The 19364-nt window shown below is 55.1% G+C and overlaps 1 protein-coding gene across 12 annotated transcripts in view; it reads left to right on the top strand.

Annotated features, from left to right (window-relative positions):
* NRXN2 (neurexin 2) overlaps positions 1–19364 on the top strand; it is a gene marked incomplete at its 5' end in the record, with an annotated part of 100378 nt that overhangs the window by 28438 nt on the left and 52576 nt on the right. For 6 of the 12 annotated variants that reach the window (XM_081239321.1, XM_081239324.1, XM_081239326.1 and 3 more), the window contains 5 exons: positions 4485–4508; positions 12017–12178; positions 12866–13304; positions 17106–17492; positions 17656–17859. In XM_081239321.1, the coding sequence (XP_081095447.1) occupies positions 4485–4508; positions 12017–12178; positions 12866–13304; positions 17106–17492; positions 17656–17859 (1216 nt within the window). Of the gene's footprint in view, positions 1–4484; positions 4530–12016; positions 12179–12865; positions 13305–17105; positions 17493–17655; positions 17860–19364 lie in introns of all 12 variants that reach the window. The other 6 variants (XM_081239322.1, XM_081239313.1, XM_081239315.1 and 3 more) reach the window with 2 other exon arrangements.

Raw genomic sequence — 19364 nt, 5'->3', positions numbered from 1 at the left:
AAGGCTGGGGCCTGGCAGGCACTTGGGACTCCCTCCCCTTCCGGCCCGGGCTGCCCTGTCTCTCCGGCCTGTCACATGCCCCATCTTAGGGCCTAACTGTGGTGCTGTACACAGCCTGTCTATACTGGCTTCCCGAGCTGCCCACCTCATTCCCACAGAGCCCCCGCCAACACCACCGTTCACCCTCCTTTCCACCGGGTGAAACCCTAGAGCTGGGGTTTGAGTCGGACAGACTGGGTTCAAATCCCAGCTCTGCCGCTAGTTGGAGTGACTTGAGGCAAGTCACGTAACCTCTCTGTGCAAAGTGAGAGGGGCCTTTGAGGACTAACTGAGGTGGTGGCCTGTGCCTGGCGCCGCGTGAGCAGCTGAGGCCTTGCTGCCATCCTTATTGTTAGTTGTGGGGTTTTTTTTTCCAATCCTTCAGGCCCAGCTGAACCGCCACCTTTTCTGTAAGGCCTTCCTCGATCCTCCGGGTCCCCTGGCCAGTCTCCCTCTTTGCTGTGTTCTGGCCCTATCATCACACTCCGTCTGCATGGTCAGTAATTTGTGTTCACCTCTTTTCTCTATTTCTACATGGTAAGCTCCTTGAGAGCTTAATACCAGCAGCTACTGAGTGTTTTTATTTGTTTTTCTAGTGGTTTTGCTGGTTCCTTTGGGCTCTTTCTTGAAGCCAGTTGGTGAGGTTTTGGACATGAGGATCCAGCAGATCTATTTCATACGAGCCCAGAAATATCTCTTGTCCTCTGGGAAAAGCTCCACCTCACTTTACTCTCCCACCCCCCGCAGAGTCTCCTCAGGACCTGTCCCTTTCTTACAGCATTGTTCAGATTGCACCCTCACATCTCTCCTCCTCCGGAACCCCCAAGTTCAAGGGTCTCTTTTCTCTTTTGTATCTCACCTAACTTTTTGAACAATCCTGTGAAGTGGGAGATACTCCTATTTCACCAGCGAGGTTGAAGAGCTGGTCCAAGGCTGTCCCGCAGGAAGTGGGAGGACGGGAGTCTGACTCCATTTTTCTGCCTCCCTGGAGGGCCTGGCTGTCGGCCTGGGTGCGCACCGCTAAGGTGCCTGTCGTTCGTCTCGTGGTACCGCATTCTTGGGTGTTCCGAAATCTCGAAACATCTAAATGTTCTGCTTGTCTCTTGGAAAAATGGGCCCCTCTTATCTCTGAATCCTCTTTTCTTTGTCCTGAGCGTCTCTTGCTCAAGCTCCACAGAGATGCCTTCAATCAGACTTTTGTGATTTGTGCGTTTGATCCCCTTCTTGGCTTTCTTGAAGGGCTGGAGCTATGCCGATAGATCAAGGTGAAGATGGGGTAAAGTTCTGTCAAAGGCCCTTGGCCATGGTAAGTTATACTTGCTACAATGACTGACTTCTTCCCTCTGTGACTTGATGCCCTCCTCCCTCATCATGGACTGTCTTCCTTGTGCTCCTGGGCTCCAGGAGCCCTCTAGCTGTTTCTGTGGGTGGGGCAAAGCTTTCCTTGCTCATTTGTTAGTCTGAAGCCTCAGCCCTCCCGATCCCGGCATTGGCACTCGGGAAGGCGTGGGCTGCTGCGTCACAGGTGCCAGGATGGGTTCCAGTGGAGGCTCCACTCTAGTATTTGGCCACAATTGCCCCCTCGGGCATGATCACCACGGACCGGGTTCTGGATCTGCAACCTAGGTCTAGAGGGGCCCCGTCTCGCCCACCACAACCTTGCTATTTATCAGAGGAAGCCCAGATCTCTTGACACATCAGTGGAAGGCCCTCTCAATCTTGTTTCTTTCTTTCTTATTTTTTAATTTGGCTGTGCTGCACGGCTTGCGGGATCTTAGTTCCCTGACCAGGGATTGAACCCGTGCCTTTGGCAGTGAAAGCGTGGAGTCCTAACCGCTGGACCACCAGGGAATTCCCTCAATCTTGTTTCTTAATTCACTCTTGTACTTGTTAAAAATTGAAGTTGTTGGGCTTCCCTGGTGGCGCAGTGGTTGAGAGTCCGCCTGCTGATGCAAGGGATGTGGGTTCGTGCCCCGGTCCGGGAAGATCCCACATGCCGCGGGGCGGCTGGGCCCGTGAGCCATGGCCGCTGAGCCTGCGCGTCCGGAGCCTGTGCTCCGCAATGGGAGAGGCCACAACAGTGAGAGGCCCACGTACCGCAAAAAGAAAAAAAAAAAATTGAAGTTGTCCATGAAAGTCGAAAACTATTTTTTCCTTGTTTTAGTCTCCACAACCAGTTCTAATTAAAAAAGAGTAGTAGCTGGATTTTTACCTCCCATGCCTTTTCCCCCCTATCTTGTTTGACTAGTGCAGTGATACCAGAGCACTTGTACCTTTTTTGGTGCCATGGGTTTAGCTGCCCTGAAGCTAATGGTTCCTTGTCCTGACTAGTTGGCCTCTTCATTTCCCAACGGTCCTACTGGCTGATAGGACCAATCCTGTACCACGTGTTATCCCCTGTTCCAGTCTCTGCATCTGCAGTTAGACTCTTGTCTTCTGCTATGTAAACTGTTTCTGCATCACTAATAATTAATATTGGTTATTTAGCGCTTCTTCTCGCTGCTTAATATTGAATTCTGTTATTTTTAATGATACAAGGCCCTTATTAATTGTCTTACTGAATTAGTCCTGTGCCCACTGGTTATAGTAACTCTCTAACTAATGGATCTGTCTCTAGAAGACCTCTCCTTCTCACAGTCACACTCTCGGGCGCACAGTTTAGTATTTGATGGACATCAAGCAGTAGTGTCCCAATATCTCTGATACACTAAGTGAAGCTGCCTCAGCCCCTTTGCCGTCTCCTCCTCAAAGGGTAATTCTGAAGGTGGTTCTTTGACCATGAGGAGAGGAAATGAACATAAAGCCACATGGGGGCGGGGCCTCTAGAGTCTGGGGTAGAAGAAGCTGGCTTATAGTTTACAGAGGAGTAAGGGATTTTAGAGGGAGGTGGGCCTCTCTGTTCCTTTTTATGGTGTGGTATGTGGGGGGAGTGAATTTTTGCTGCTGGCTGTGGGGAGCGGAGGCGCGGGGGTCTGTGGGTGTGTGTGGAAGGAGGCTGGGCTGCTGGGAAAGCCTGACCAATTCCAGGGACTTATAGGAGTGGTGGTGGTGAGGGGGTACTTCATTCTGGGGGGAACAGCTGCCCAGAGGAGCATAAGAGAATAGGGGGTGATTGAAGAACTGGGGGAAATTTGGGGGAAATATGGGCTCTGAAAGGTCAGTTTAGGCAGGAAGGAGGAGTCAGTTCTTGGTGGGAGGGGGGAGGGGGGAGGGGAGGGAGGAGGTTTTGGGATGATTAGCTCTGATGTGAGAGTGAGCTTTCTGCCAGCCCATGGAGGGCAAGTTTCCTTTTCCCTGTTCTTGTGGTGACTTGCTCTCTCTAACTTTCTCAAGGAACAGAAATGGGAAGAAAAAAACCCAACCCTTCCCCCCCACCCCCGCGAAAAACAGAGCTGCCCCTCCCCCCACCATGACTCCCTGGATCTATTTGCTATCCTCCATCCCCAGGAAAAGCAGACACCCATATCCCCTCCTATGCTCCCTGGGAACACCTTCTCCTTGCCTCCAAATGAAATTGCCTCTCGTTTGAGCCAGTCCTGGGATTCTCTGGGGGCCTTGGCCACTCTTCTCCCAGTCTGACAGCCAGCTGGCCCATCACCAACCAGTTAACCCATTAACTCGACATGGTCACTGGTCAGCCAGTTGGCCAGTATCAACTTGCTCTTTAGCCAGTTCTCTGGAAAGCCATCTGGTTGACCAGTTAGCCAACAAACCCATCCGTCCATTCCCTGAGTCAATAGCCCATCCCTTTCTCACACCCCTGTTCCCCTCCCTCCCTTCCCCTCAACTCCCTAACATTTCAGCCCGTAGGACTTACTAATACTGCATAATTGGGTCTGCTTCTTAACCGCCTGCCTTCCCTCTCTCACCTTCTGTTGGAAAACCCCGTTGCCAACTCTGTGTGTGTGACTAACACGCTTATAACCTGGGGGACCAAGGGATGGGCAGGGACAGGTGGGGCAAGGTATGAGTGAAAAAACGAACTAACCTTTCTGTCTCATCTGCGGAATGTCGCCATCTTTAAGTCTTTGCTTTCCTGGTCCAGTTCTTTTGTTGTTTTCTTCTCTACTAACCAAGGTCTTTAACTGTTCCCCTTCTCTGCAGCCGGCTCTTCCCGGAGGGGATGGTGGCGGGGAGAGGAATCCAGAGGAGGGTTGCGGGGCGGGGGGCGGGGGGGGATTGGGAGAAGGGATTTAATTTTTGTGTGTGTTTTATTTCTCCCTCCCATTACAATTTAATTTTCTTTAAACAAAATACTTCAGCTGAGCTTAAGGTGGGAGGGTCTGAACAGACAACCAAACATATATGGATATATATTTTTCCTCCTTCCTTGAGTTTCACAGTTGGTCATTTTCTTTTTCTTTTCTTTTCGTTCTGTTCTTTTGTTGTTGTCTTTGTTGTTTTCTTTGACCCCACCCACCCCCTCCCCTATATCTCCGGTGAAGCACGCAGGCATTGGACACGCTATGGTAAACAAACTGCATTATCTGGTAGATATCACTCTAATTGTCTTACCGTTTGGTTTGCCGTGGGTTTTTTTAACTGTTCGATTCTGCCTCTTTCGTTTCCTTTCCCCGTTTGGTTTTGGTTGTTTTGCTCTTCCAATTGTTTTCTGCGTCCTGGACAATCTTTAGATTTTGCTGCTCTCTTTTAGTTTTCCTCTTTCCCTTTTCTTTCTTTTTTTTTTTTTTTTTTTTGGTTCAAACTCAAATCCAAAAGACAAACGGAAATCGAGGAATTTGGTCTGTCCCTGCCTTAACCCCCGCACTTCTGAATTCAGATTCCTGGCCAGAGAGACCTGGGGCAGGCCCCATGTTCATCGGCTCTGGTTAGACCAGCCCTGATGCCAGGCTGCTTATTTTATTGCTTTATTTTGTTCCTTTCCTCCCCTGCCCCGCCCCTTGTTTCTTTTCTTTGACTTAGTTTCTTTCTTGGTCTCCTGAAAATCCATGGAAAACACCATCCCATGACATGCTACGCTCTGCTGACTCTCAGCTCCCGGACAGGCCCCTTGAGTTGGGGGAGGGGGCTGGGGGTGAGGCCTCCAGTGGCAGCCAGCTCCACAGGCTGCAGCGAGGGAGGTGGCCCTGGGGGATGCAGAGCCGTCTGGGGCCGGTCCAGAGCTCCTTCAAATCACTATTCATACCAGTTTAGGAGCTGCCCCATGCTGGCTGCCAGGGAAGAAGCGGCATCCCCTCCCTCACTTCTCAGTCTTGAGGGGTCCTGGTTCCGTCTCCCCCGACATCTTGCATGGCATGAATGGTCTTTTCCCCCCACCAGGGACAGCGTCCAGTTCCCCCACCACTCTGCTGCTGTGACTAACACTGTGTCTCACACTGTCTTCCTTCCTTCCCTTCCATCTCCTGTCCCCTGTCTGCCCCCTGCCTGTCCCGCATGGCCTCTGACCGGGGTTGGTTCCCTTCCCTGTTGAGGGGGTGAGAGGAGGAGGCCCAGCTGGGGTGAAGTCGGGGTACTTGTCGCCAAGCTCCTCTGTTTGGGTTGGGCTCTGTCCCGGTGAGTGTTGGTGTGGGTGTCTGTGTAGACACAGCTGGTGTGTGTTGGTGTGTGGGTGCGACTGTGTGTAAATGTTGGTGTGACATTTAGGGGGTGTTAGTGGGAGACTGTACTGTGTATTTGTGATTCTCTGCTGGTGATTCTACAAGTGTAAACGCCGGTGTGAGCTGGGGGCTGCGTGACTGTGTGCTTCTGAGCTGGTGAGGCCTCTTAGGGGGTGGGCTGTGGGGACAGGGAGGGCAGGAGCAGGGGAGGAGCTGAGGCTGGCCCTTTGCTCCTCGACTCACCTTGGAGTGTACGCCTGCAGGCCCTGCTGTGCGCCATCCCCCGGGATTCCCTCCTGCCTGCCCTGTCCTGGCTCTGCAGCAGCAGGCGGGGTTAGTCATTGCCTATTAATAATGCAGAGTGACTGAGCACCAGGCTGGGGACCCTGCAGTTGGACGTGTCTGCTCCCACGGGGCCCACGCTGCTTGGGGCAGCTGCCTGGCCTTCCCAGCCTCCCAGGTCTGCGTAGCTGCCTGTCTGCAGAGGAGGGAAGCATGAGAGCTGAGGCTCCCTGTCTGAGTGGCTCCCCCACCTCCCCAGGAGGATGTACCTCTGAGGCCACATCTGGCCTGTCCTGATACTCTTGCAGGTCTGTGTTTCCCTGCACCCACAGACCTGTGGTGGTCCCGTCCTTTGCCCTGTCCTGAGCTAGTGCCCGTGGCCACGGCCAGCCTAGCCCTCCCCAGTCCAAGACCTCATTGGGCCACTCTGTCATCCCAGTGTTTAGGTGGAGCCATGTGGTGGTCCCAGCACGGCCCCTCCACGGGCCTTGTTCTCCAGCTGCTGCTGCTAGGAGTTCGCTGCTGCCCACACCTCAGGCCAGGCCACTGAGTACCTGTTAGGAGCTGGGCATTTAGAGCTCTTTCTTTACAGAGCTTCACTAGACAGCTGAACTGTGACTTTGGGGACAGAAGGGAGGCAAGGTAAAGCCAACCCCTGGGGATACCATCTGAGAATCAGGGCCCTACAGACCTCCCCTTCCTTCTAGTCTCAACTCAGTTAAAAACTGTGTGAACTGGGGCTAAAGCTGTTTCCTCAGCTACCAAACGAGCTGCTGATATACCTGCATTGCCTATGTCATGGGATCAGTGTGAAGATCAAGAAGGGGAGTGGAAGTGAAAGTGTCTGTACTCTGTAAAGGGAATTATAATTTTATTAATAAGCTTTATGAGATGTTAACTGATTATCTCCGTGTTTCCAGGGCGGGGATATTTTGTAAAGAAGCGATTCCCTTCTCATAGCAAACCCTGGAGAATACAGCATATCTGGCCCCATTGGAGATCCTATTACCGTCCTTTCTGGGGAATCAGTCCCAAAATAACTACATGAAACCCCAGAATGCCCCAGGAATCGGGCCTGGGGAGGATGGAATGACTTGGTTAAGTTGGTCAAGAAGGAAACAACCCTGTCTGGTTTCAGCCCTTGCCAGGAAAGTCCCTGTGAATTTCTGAGTCTCCAAAGTCCACGCTTTCTAGCGTGAGCACCACTGCTTGACAACCAGAGCTGGTGCCCGTGGGGGGCCTGAGTCGCCTCATAAACCCTCAGATACCTGTCCCAGGGATCGGCTCTTTCAGCCAAGAATGGAGTCAGACAACCGGGCACCCAAAGAGACAGGGCTCAACCTGCTCTGATTCCTGAGCATTCCTCAGCCGGGCTCTGGTTGGTTTTGTATTTATTTTTACTAACTTCTTTATATGGACCTTTTTGTTATTTGAGTATTCCTCCTTGGGAGAGAAGGTGGATCCGGATCAAAAAGGCCAACCAGTGGAGATGTTTGGGTCAGGTGTGGTCAGGCTGAAAGAAGTGTTCTCTGCTCGTGACACTGGAGGCTTTGCTCCTTCTAAATAGCTCTCACCTTTTGAATATCATTTAAACTCGACGCATGCCTAGATTGCAGGCAGCAGGCAGAGATTATTCCCGGTTAACAGATGGGGAAACTGAGGCCCAGGAAGGCCTGGGGTCACGTAGCAAGTAGTGGAAGAGTTCAGTGCTTTCACTTTATGGATCCCATTTGATCCTCATAGTAAGCCTGGGAGAAGCAGGAGTGATGGAAGTTGTTAAACCCCTTTTACAGACGAGAGTCAGAGAGATTGTTCTGGAAGGTGGTGAAGGCCACAGGAGAACTCAGGATTTGTGCCCTGAAGTTTCTGTTCCCAAGCTTTATTAAATCCAGTCGTCAGGATTCACCGTGGGGCTACCACTGCTGGTTAGGTCGGTCATCTTCCTGGTGTGTCTTTCCAACCTGTTTCTCTCTGCAGCTTCTCCCCACCCCAAGCAGATGGCTAAACTCAAATACGTAACAGGGCTGCACACGCTCCCTCGGCTGTCCTCCGTCCTCATGCCCTCATGCCCTCATGCTTCCACGTCCACAGTCCCAAGGGCAGGCCAGGACCTTCTTCCTAAACTGGTTGTCCTTACCCGTCTTTGGCTCAGGAGCCTTTTGAGAACTTGGTGGCAGCAGTGGACTCTCACAGGAAAAAGCAGCCCATTGAAGCAGTTTGCATACAATGCCAAGGGCTGTCATGACTCCCCAAAGCCCATCTAGCCTACCTACAGGTTAAAAACAGTCTTATCCTCCCCCAAATAATGCCCCTCCCAGGAAGGCCAGCGGCCCTGTGATCGTAGCAGGGAGCTGGGAAAGGCCCTGGACGATGTCACAGGGGTACTTTCCTCTTCCCCAGCCCCCCTCCGGGGCTGCGGTGGGCCTGGAAGGCCCGAGTGGAGATGCATGTGGCCAAGACCTCCTTTCACATCCTCGCGGCCTGCCTAAGGGAGACGAGCAGGCAGAGCAGAAGAGAGGTGGGGCCGGTAGGGAGGGTTGAGAGCCCGCCCAGGTCATAGGCTGCCCCCGCAGCCACCTCCACACCCCCCCCGTCCCTGGGGAACAGCGGGGGTTGGGCGCTGGGCTCCTGAGTCTTCTGTGCTCCTTCCCCTCATCCCTGGCTGCGCGTGGCTCTTCCAGGGCAGAGCTATGGCTCATTCCTCTAGTCCTACTCGGCCCCGCTCAGGGCCCAGTCTGTCTGTGTTGCGTGGATTGGTGTGGGTTGGGTGCAGAGTACCTGCTGTGTCTTGGGGTGCTAGCCGTGGTCCTGACGACAAAAAGGATTCTGCTTGGAAATGAGCCTCTCAAGACTCCCTCCCACTGCCTTCAGTAAGACGTGGTGTGTGAGCAGGCGTGTCTGGGGTCAGTGATCAGTGGTGAATGGGTGGGGGGAATGAGTGTCTGGGTCACCCTCTGGGGAGGAAGGTCTGAGTCTAATGTCCCATCCCTTTCTTTCTCAACCTGTACGTGTCTCTGTTCTAGTGGTGGCTCCTCTCCCTTCCTCCGTTGAAAGGAAGCTTCTCCTTCCTGCACCCCTACAGCTCTTTCGCCTCCATCTCGGCTCTTCCCAATGCCCCCCGGTCCCGCACGCCTTCCCACCTGTGGCTGCCTTTCTCTCGCCTGTCCTGCTGGGCCAGGCCCCCCACCCTGGCCCTCTAACCTGCACGCGTCCTAGCTGTGGTGGCTGTTCTGTGTCGCATGCCCCCGCTCTGCCCTCTTCCCCTGCCGGCCCCACCCCTTCCAGAAGCTGCGCGGGGGGATTGGGGGGCAGGGGCATCATGAACCCCTGGGGTGGAGGGGGACCGGGGGAATTATTCCCCTGTTTCCTGCTTTTACTAACGAACCTGCCATTTTTGTGTCTGGACTTTGATTTGTCTGAGGGAACAGTCGGGTTTTACTAATCTCAGTCATCTCCCTCCTTGCCTTCCCCAGAGACCTTCCTCCATTCCCCCGACCCTTGGCTTCCTTTCCACCCAGTGCCCGTCTCCCCCTTTCTCTCTCTTCTTCCCCCACCCCCAGGCTGACCACCCCCCCTTCCTCTGTGCACCCTGTGTTACCCTGCCTCCTGCTACCCTCTCCCCACCCCCTGGGCCAGGGTGGCTCTAAAATAGGGACAGATACAAAAGGGATTAAGTCAGCCCTTTCCCAATAGGGGGCACCACGTGGTGGTGATTTGCGTAAAGCCATGGCGGGCAAGGTCAGATTTGTGCCCAGTCTGGAGGGGAGTTGAGGAGGGGCCCCCCCAAGTCAGGTCCTTCTAACTCTGAGGGCGAAGGCAGGTGAGCTGGCTGAACGGACTGGCGGAAGAGGGCCCATAGAGTGAGGAAGATGCCAGTAGCTGGTGCCCTGGCCTCTGGGGCTGGGGAGGGAAGACAGCTGAGTGGCTCAGGCTGCTGGTAGGCTGACGTATATATAGAGCGAGGGAGAGCCTCTTCCGGGGGAGCTTGGGGGCCGGGAGGGCCCTCCCCATGCACAGGAGCAGGGTCATCCCATCAGAGCTGTCTTGGAGGACTGAGATTCTGTCCACCAAAGGCCCCCGAGGCGCTGGGTTCACAGATGAGACACAGGCAAGTGAGAGCCAAGTGTGGCCCTGGGTCGCAAGGTGACTTGACATTCATTTTAATGATGGAGACGTGTCCCCTGGACTGTACTGGGATTAGTAGGGTTACAGGGACACATCAGGCCAGGGGCCCGGCCTTCAGGAGCTGACTCTCTAGTTGGGGTGACCAGACACAGGCTCAGGAACTAATAGTGGCCCAATTCCTGGTCTCTCAGAGCAGCCCCGGGAGTGGAGGTGGAGGGCAGGATGGAGGCCCCTTCCCCCTGCCTCCCTGTCTTACCCCCATCTCTGTGTCCCAGCCCCCTTCTGCCTGTTCTAATCTTGTCTGCATGTTTTTGTGACTAATACTTTGACCCTTCCCTTTTCCACCCAGATCTCCACTTCCTAGCCTCGGGTGGGGTGGAGGGAAGAAGAAATAAACAAGAATGACCAACCCTCCCCTCGAAACAAGACTCAAAAGCTTCAGAGTGCCCGCTTCCACAAAGACACCCCCTTACCTCTGTCCTTGACCCTAGTCCCCCCAGCACAAGGTTTGATGGTTCCCAGGAGGGGGCCCCTTGGGCCCCTCCCCTCTCACTGGGAGGCTCCAGCCCAGCACGAGGGGGACTTGAGGGACCTGTGAGGGACGTTCCCCTTGGCCCCGTTCGGCCCACGTCCCTTAGGTGTTCCTAGCACCCACTCTGCGGCCCTGCGACAGTGGAAGCCTGGCGACCAGTCACTGGAAGATGGCTGGTGGCATGTGGGTATGGACTGATGTGGGGAGGACATCACGGGCTGTGATTGGACGGCCCCAATCTCCAGACTTCGCCCAAAAAGGGGGTGCTGAGGCATGTTTGGAGTGTGGGAATGGGGTTGAGCTGTGGCCTGCAGAAGCACAGCGTTAGGTTCGCCGCGAGCCAGCTTCCTGATCACCCCTGCAGGAGCCTGACCGTCCTAATCCACAGCCTTCAGAGAGTGGGGGCTTATGGTCCCCCGGCCTCGGCTCTTCCGCACAACCTGGCTGGGTGTGGGATGCTCCTACGGCTAGGCTTTTCAGGGGTTAGGTGGACATTTGCCTGGGGAGCAGGGAATCATGGAGTTCCCTGTACTTGTCACTGCCCCCCAAGGTCACTTCAGCCTTCTCCAGGCCACTACTGAGCCCCTTTCACCTCCTCAGAGCACCAGGCATGCCCCCATCCCCACCCATCTTGCTTTCTTACCTGACTTTTCAGCCCAGGGTCAAGGTAACATGAGGTTAGCCTGTCCCCCTCTGTTCCTTACTCTGGCCCCGATCATGGTGGTGGTGAATGAATCAGGCAGACTGATGAATAGGCCAATGGCTGCCCTCTCCTTGGGGGACAAGGGAGTGACTCGGAGAGTCACTGAGGAAGGGAGAGGAGTCTGAGACAGACTCAGCAAGGGGGCTAGGACCAGTTAGGGGGTGCTGGTGGGAATCAGCCCTCAAGGGTCCCCCAGGAAGTTCCAAGTCTCCCCAGGAATATCTGGGTTCCTGTTCCTCAGGCCTTTGCTGTTGTCCACCTCCCTCCTGGCTAAGACTGAAAGGACTCCTCCCCGCCCTGCAGGGAGAGCTGCAGGGGAGTCCAAGCCTCCAGAACCCCAGGAGAATGGGTGTTCTCTGCCTTGTTTATGAAAGATGCTCTGAAATCACATGAGGGTCCAGAGACCCCTTCAAGAGGAGAGAATCGAGGGCGCCATTTGCATCCTGCCCTGATGGGGCCCTTCCTGAAGCTCCCACCCCCATCCGGAGCCACTTCTTGGTGCTATTCACAGTGAGCCCTTCGAGTGCCCTTCAGGCCTCTGCCTGCCGAGCTGGGCCTTAGCCCACCCTGAAACCATCAAATCTTGTGCTGCCTCCTTCCCCCACTTCCCTCCCCCCGCCCCCACTGTTCCTCCTCTGAGACAAGCAGACATAAAAATGGGGGGGTCCCCCTCCGCTGCTGCCCCCCGGCCCCTCCCTCGCCCAGCCCGAGGCTCTTCCCAGGGAGTTGATGCCGGTTGTCTCCTTGTCTCTCCCCCTCCCTCCCTGGGCTGGGCAGGTGACCATCTCGGTGGACGGGATCCTGACCACCACAGGCTACACACAGGAGGATTACACCATGCTGGGCTCTGACGACTTCTTCTACATTGGCGGCAGCCCCAACACGGCGGACCTGCCGGGCTCGCCTGTCAGCAACAACTTCATGGGCTGCCTCAAGGATGTGAGTAGGGCCAGGAGGGGGCCGGGGGCATCCCGGGAACCCTGTCTGCCGTGTGATTCGGTCTGACCCGCCAGCTGCCTGGGGCCTCTGTTTCTTCAAGTCAGTGGTGGGAGATCTCCTCTCTTCAAAACCTAAGGCCCATTGACTCCGGCTTCTCCTCTCTTGGCTCCTTGAGCCCCAAAGGCCCCCATCCTCTCAGAGGACCCTCGAGGCAGCTGCGTACAGAGGCGAGTGGTGGACGTGAACACTAAAGACCTGAGTTTAAGGCCCACTCACTAGCTCCATGACCTTGGCCTGGTCCCTTGACCTGTCTGACTCTTAGTTTCCTCGTCTGTAAAACGAGTGGTCAGTACCTACTTCTCAAGGCGGCTGTGAGGAGCAGATGAGAGTGTAAATGTCAACCAAACGTCAGTGGCGATTGTCCTGCGGTTATGATGAACTGCAATTCAGCAGCCCCGAGGGCTGCCGTGCTTGTGCTGGGCAGGGAGACAGGACAGAGAAATAAGTGGGGCAAGGGAGGTGCCGTTCACAGCCTCTGCTCGTGCAGTTCTAGACCAACGGTCTGGGGTGTGGAGTGGGGCCCCGGGGCTGGGTGGCAGGGGCCCATGCTGCCGGGCAGCAGTGGCCAGGCCCTAAACTGCTTCCTCTTCTTCATCCTGGACCGCCCACCCCCGCCCCTCCCTGCAGGTGGTCTATAAGAATAATGACTTCAAGCTGGAGCTCTCCCGCCTGGCAAAGGAAGGAGACCCCAAGATGAAGCTGCAGGGGGACCTGTCGTTCCGCTGTGAGGATGTGGCTGCCCTGGACCCTGTGACCTTCGAGAGCCCTGAGGCCTTTGTGGCGCTGCCCCGCTGGAGCGCCAAGCGCACCGGCTCCATCTCGCTAGACTTCCGCACCACCGAGCCCAACGGGCTGCTGCTCTTCAGCCAGGGCCGGCGGGCCGGGGCCGGGGCCGGCGGCCACAGCGCTGCCCAGCGGGCTGACTACTTTGCCATGGAGCTGTTGGACGGCTACCTCTACCTTCTGCTGGACATGGGGTCTGGGGGCATCAAGCTGCGGGCGTCCAGCCGCAAGGTCAACGACGGCGAGTGGTGCCATGTGGACTTCCAGAGGGACGGGCGCAAAGGTCAGAGGCCTCTGGACCTTCCCCTTTCCCCTGACTGCCCCCCTCCACCCACCCTGACGGCCTCTCTGGCTGTTCTCCTCCCACCCTCCACTGGCCCTCCCAGCCCCTCTGTTGTCCCTGTTGCGTGGTGCCTTGGTGGAAAGAATGGAGTCAGTCGGACGCGGGCACACACCTCACGCTCCCACTTCCTGCATGTGTGACTCTGGGCAGTCACTCAACCCCCTGCAGCCTCGGTTTCCTTCTTTATGAAAGGGTCATTAAACTGGGGTCCTCAGGAGGGAAAATCACGAGAACACCCGTAAAGCATTAGTGCAGTGCCTGACACAGTGCTTATCCTGTTCTCTCTCTCTTTTTAAAACATTTATTTATTTATTTATTTATATTTATTTTTGGCCACGTCGGGTCTTATTTGCTGTGTGCATGCTTCTCTCTAGTAGTGGCGTGTGGGCTCCAGGGTGCATGGGCTCTGTAGTTGTGGTGCACGGGCTTAGTTGCCCTGCGGCATGTGGGATCTTAGTTCTCTGAGCGTGGATCGAACTCGCGTCCCCTGCACTGGAAGGCAGATTCTTTTTTTTTTTTTTTTTTTTTTTTTTTAATTTATTTTTAATTTAATTTATTTATTTATTTATGACTGTGTTGGGTCTTCGTTTCTGTGCAAGGGCTATCTCTAGCTGTGGCAAGCGGGGGCCACTCTTCATCGTGGTGCGCGGGCCTCTCACTATTGCGGCCTCTCTTGTTGCGGAGCACAGGCTCCAGATGCGCAGGCTCAGTAATTGTGGCTCACAGGCCCAGTTGCTCCGTGGCATGTGGGATCTTCCCAGACCAGGGCTCAAACCCGTGTCCCCTGCATTGGCAGGCAGATTCTCAACCACTGCACCACCAGGGAAGCCCTGGAAGGCAGATTCTTAACCACTGGACCAGCAGGGAAGTCCCTATCTTGTTCTTTTAAAAAAACTTCCCAACCTTGCCTCCTTTCTATCTAGATTCATCCAACCTTCTTTATTAACTCACTCAAATATTTAGCAAGCGCCTACTGTGCGCCAGGCGCTGTCCAGGGTGCTGGATGGGGCAGTGGTGAGCTGGAGTCTCGGCTGTCCCGGAGCTCGTGTTCCAGTGGGGAGACACAGACAGTAAACACCACGCTCTGCGTGGTGAGGTTCTTGCACAATAAAGCAGCGGGGCGGAGGGCACTGGGGCCGGGCAGGTGCTGTTCTTGAATCTTCTGCTGCTTCTTGCCACCCCTCCTCCACTCTTCTTTTTCAGTCTTCCTTTCCCATCCTCTTACTGTTTTCTGCCTGTTTCTCTTTACTCTTCTCCATCTTGTTGGACATAAGAGAAAGAATTGATGTAAATGAGAACTGACACATTATCCAATTTAAGCTCTTATCAACGTCAGCTAAATTTTCATGCTCCCCCAGCTGTTGCCGCACGGGGCTTTCATGTCTGGGTGGAGTGAGCGTCCCCGCACACACAGGGAGGAAGGGGCTGCCATGGCTCCCGGAGGTGTTGGCCTCTCGTGGGCTTGCTTGTTTCTTCCTCTCCCTTCCTCAGGGAAATGTTGCCTTCCCCAGGCTTTGCGGTAAATGGCTTCGTCCCCTGGTTTTGTGTCATGATGGTACCAGGGAGTCTTCACAGAGCATTCGTTGCCTCCCAGGGTTTCCACACAGGGGATCTGTAACTCTCTAGGTTGGAAATCTGCTCAGGCCTTGCATAGAACCCCAGGGCCTTCTGCTCTTCTCTGTCTTCAGGAAGTGGTCTCCTTAGCCTCGCTCCATCTCCAGAGCCCACACACCAGCCCTGGCTAGTCCTTGGGTCACTTCGACCATTTCTGATGGCCGACATTTGTTCGTGTACACCAGCACGGACTTGGGACAGTCACTCCAACAAAGCTCTCTTTGACCTTCCCCATGTTTCTAAATTTGATTGTGGTCATTTATACATAACATAAAATTTGCCATTTTAATCATGTTTAAGTGCACAGTTCAGTGGCATTAAGGGCGTTCACACTGTTGTGTAACTATCCCTACCCTCCATCTCCAGAATGTTTTCATCTTCCCAGGCTGAAATTCCGTCCACATAAATACTAACTCCCCGTCCCCCAGCCCCTGTTTACTACCATCCCACTTTCTGTCTATGAATTGCCTACTCTAGGGACCTCCTATACGTGGAATCACACAATATTTGTCCTTTTGTGTGTGGCTTATGTCACTTAGCATAACGTCCCCAGGGTTCATCCACCTTGTAGCATGTGATGGCATTTCCTTCCTTTTTCACAGCTGAATAACGTTCCATTGTATGGATAGACCACCTTTTGTTTATCCACCCATCTGTCGTGGGACACTTGGTTTGTTCCCTTTCCATGTTTTAGAGTGACCTTGAAACAAGACCTGTATTCACTTTAATTTCCTTTTGCTGAGTCTCCATTATACACCCTTTCCCCACCATAGCCTTCCTCCCCCTTCCTTCTTTCATATTCTGTTCGTCTGTGGAGAGTCCAGTTGGGTGGTGTCCGTGTCCAGGAGGCCCCACAGCGGGTGGGTGGAAGCACCTGGGGAACCTGCTACAAGTAGAAGTGTGGGTGATTGGGGGCCACATTTGGGGGGCCGGGAGGGGCAGTGGGGATCTGACACCTTGTCGGGGAGGACAAGCCAGGGACCATGGTGTTAAAATGGGGCACAGGGGAAGGGCCTCTCTGGCACAGGGAAGCGTTTGCACAGAGGAGCACGTGCTCCAGATGCGGAGCCAAGTGTGCAGAGGAGGCCCTGGTCCAGCTCCTGCAGTTCCACGCTTGGTGCCTGCACTCTGTCTCTTACCACTCCCCACCCCCGATCTCTGCCCGATCAGGCCTAGCGTGGATCAAACCATCCTTACCTCTCTTTATTAGCCCCTCTGAGATAGGCGGACTTTTTATTTTTATCTTTTAAAGAATTCTTCCAAACTTGAGAAAGGAGAGCGGAAGGAGAATGCATGGAATAAAAATTACAAACGGAATAAAGCTTCTGATGTATAGGTTTTGGTTTCTTGAGATCTCAGGAAAGGGTTTGAAGCTCGCACCTGATCCCAAATCTTTTTTCTGAGATAATCAGCCTCTCCATCCAAAGAACTCTTACAACTCAGAAGAGCCATGCTTGGTTTCCCTTTCCTGGCTGCCATCCTGTCTCACAGGCTCCAGGAGCTGATCGGCTTGACTATCTCTCCAGGTCTGGGGGTGGGAGATGCAGGTTCTGGGGTCCTGCCACCTGGGTGGTACTTTGGCTCTGGGCCTTACTCACTGCGGCACTTTGGGCAGCTTCCCCAGTCTCTCTAAGCCTCATCTGCCATTTCAAAGTGGGATCGTAAAGGACCAATTTCATAGGGTTACCATGAGACTTAAGAGATATGATATACGTGAAGTGCTAAGTGCCTGGCGTATAGTCATTAAAGCTCAATAAATGTTAGTGGGGGCAACCCTTTGGATTCAAGCCTTTCAGCTTCCTTGGGGGTCTCTGCCTCTGACTCCTGGTCTAAGGGGCTGGCTGGGGGAAGGACATGTGAAGGATCCAGCCCTTTGGGGGTGTGTCCACCTCCTGTACATCCTCTGAGGACTTGCTCAGGTGGGAAGGAGGAGTCCGGACAGAGGCCCACTGCACACTGTAGCTGGGCTGGGGCGGGCTCACACTGGTTCCTGAACTTGGCACCTTTGTCAAGCAGTGTCTGCAGCCCAGGGCTGCCTGCGGTGTGAGGGCAGGACATCCTTTTCTGGCCTGTGGGGTCTCTCGGTCCTGCCTTCCCCACTGAAGCCCACTCTCTCTCCATCTTCAGGCTCCATCTCGGTGAATAGCCGCAGCACGCCATTCTTGGCCACCGGGGAGAGCGAGATTCTGGACCTGGAGAGCGAGCTGTACCTGGGCGGCCTACCTGAAGGCGGGCGGGTGGACCTGCCCCTGCCCCCGGAGGTGTGGACGGCGGCGCTCCGGGCTGGCTACGTGGGCTGCGTGCGGGACCTCTTCATAGATGGGCGTAGCCGAGACCTCCGGGGCCTGGCTGAGGCGCAGGCGGCTGTGGGCGTCGCCCCCTTCTGCTCCCGGGAGACGCTGAAGCAGTGTACCTCCGCTCCCTGCCGCAATGGTGGCGTCTGTCGAGAGGGCTGGAACCGCTTCGTCTGTGACTGCGTCGGGACCGGCTTTCTGGGGCGGGTCTGTGAGAGAGGTGAGGCTGGTTGTCATCCCGGGGCCCCCTGCCCGTCCCTGTGCCCCTCGCAGACCAGCCCTGGGCCTGCCATCCCTGCACTGATTCTCTCGGTCTTCTCTCTCCCTCCACTGGCCTCTGCCTGTCCTCCCCCCACTTCCCCCTCCCCCGACTCCTGGGGCAGAGGCCACAGTCCTGAGCTACGATGGCTCCATGTACATGAAGATCATGCTGCCCAACGCCATGCACACGGAGGCGGAGGACGTGTCTCTGCGCTTCATGTCCCAGCGGGCCTACGGGCTCATGATGGCCACCACCTCCAGGGAGTCAGCTGACACCCTGCGCCTGGAGCTGGACGGGGGCCAGATGAAGCTCACCGTCAACCTCGGTAACCGCCCTGCCCGTGCCCCTGGCCCCTTCCCCGACCCTGCCTCTCAGCCACACCCCCTCTGTCTGGAGAAGTTGGTGGTGGTGCCAGTGAGAGATTGGTGGTGGGGAGGCGCCAGCCCTGGTCAGAGCCCCTGAGAACTTCGTCCCAGCGAGGAAGCACAGTGTAGGGCGATGCCTCGCGCTCGGCGGCACTGTGGGGAGGGGGACCCAGAATGTGTCTGGGGTGTGACAGCCACCCTCCCGGGGCGCTCCTGGGTCTCGGAGGCATCTGTTCCGCGCACGCACATGTAAGGACATAGCTCATTCCTGGTTGTCGACTCATCCGCTTGCTCATACGTTGGTTCATTCATTCGTGAAGCACTTGCAGACGCCTACTGGTGCTCAGCCCAAGCTCAGTGCAGTGGCAGATCCGGAGACAGGAGGACCCAGCCCTCACACAGCCGCCCTCGTCTGCTCTGCGTTTAGAGAGGGGGGGGGGGGGGTGTGTGTGTGTGTGTGTGTGTGTGTGTGTGTGTGTGTGTGTGTGTGTGTGTGTGTGTGTGTGTGTGTGTGTGTGTGTGTGTGTGTGTGTGTGTGTGTGTGTGTGTGTGTGTGTGTGTGTGTGTGTGTGTGTGTGTGTGTGTTGCACAAGGGGACATGTCATCTTCCCCTTATCTGCTTTCACATGTGAGTCCCCATAGCTACCCCTGTTTTATAGGTTGTGAGATCCATCTACTGACCTGTCCAACATCAGAAAGCTATAGTGATGGTCGGGGAAGACCCTGGACTCAAATGCAGGCCATTTGCCCCGAGGTTCGGTGCTTTCCTCATTGCCTCTAACAGAGCTGGGGGGTGGAGGGGCATCAGGGGCCCTTGCCACCTGAAGGCTCGATGCCTCTGCCCCTGCCCAGAGGAGGCACGGCTCCACTTCACCTGGCAGTCCCTGGGGCATCCCTGTGGTGGGACCGTGAGACCTGTTGGACTCTCCGTGGGCTTCAGCTCTTGTGGGCAGGGTCAGAAGGAAAACTGCAGGGCTACTCACTCAGCAGATATTCATGGGACACCTTCTTAGTGCCCTTAGTGTGTTCTGAACCTGGGGCTACAGTAGTGACGAAGGCGAGGTCCCACCATCATGGAGCTTTCAGTCAGGGGAACCCTGGAAGCTAGAGGGCCTAAGCTGCCCAGGCTGGGGTCACATCTGTCCCTTTCAGGCTAGCCTTTGAGTGTATAGAGCTGTAGCACCCAAGGGCCTGTCATGTGGGAAGTTCAGGCCCCTGGGGTTGCTTCTTGTGTCCTGGGCCTGGAAGAGAATTTGGGCTCTTCTGAGCAGGTTAGAATGCTCAACTGGAGAGAACACGGAGCTTTGAGCTTTAAATATTTATCTGGAGTCTATCTTAACATTGGTCTCCAGGGCATTTGGGGGACAGACTTTTGGGGACCCATTACCTCGCTAATAAATTTATACTGTGTCCTTTCCCCTTTTGGCCACCTGGCCTTTGTACTCCTAGGACAAAGATTTGCTGA

This window comes from Mesoplodon bidens, assembly GCF_964165515.1.
Source record: "Mesoplodon bidens genome assembly, chromosome: 7".
Lineage (NCBI taxonomy): Eukaryota > Metazoa > Chordata > Mammalia > Artiodactyla > Ziphiidae > Mesoplodon > Mesoplodon bidens.
Note: the sequence above shows the minus strand (reverse complement) of the source record. Positions and strands in the feature narration are given on the sequence as shown.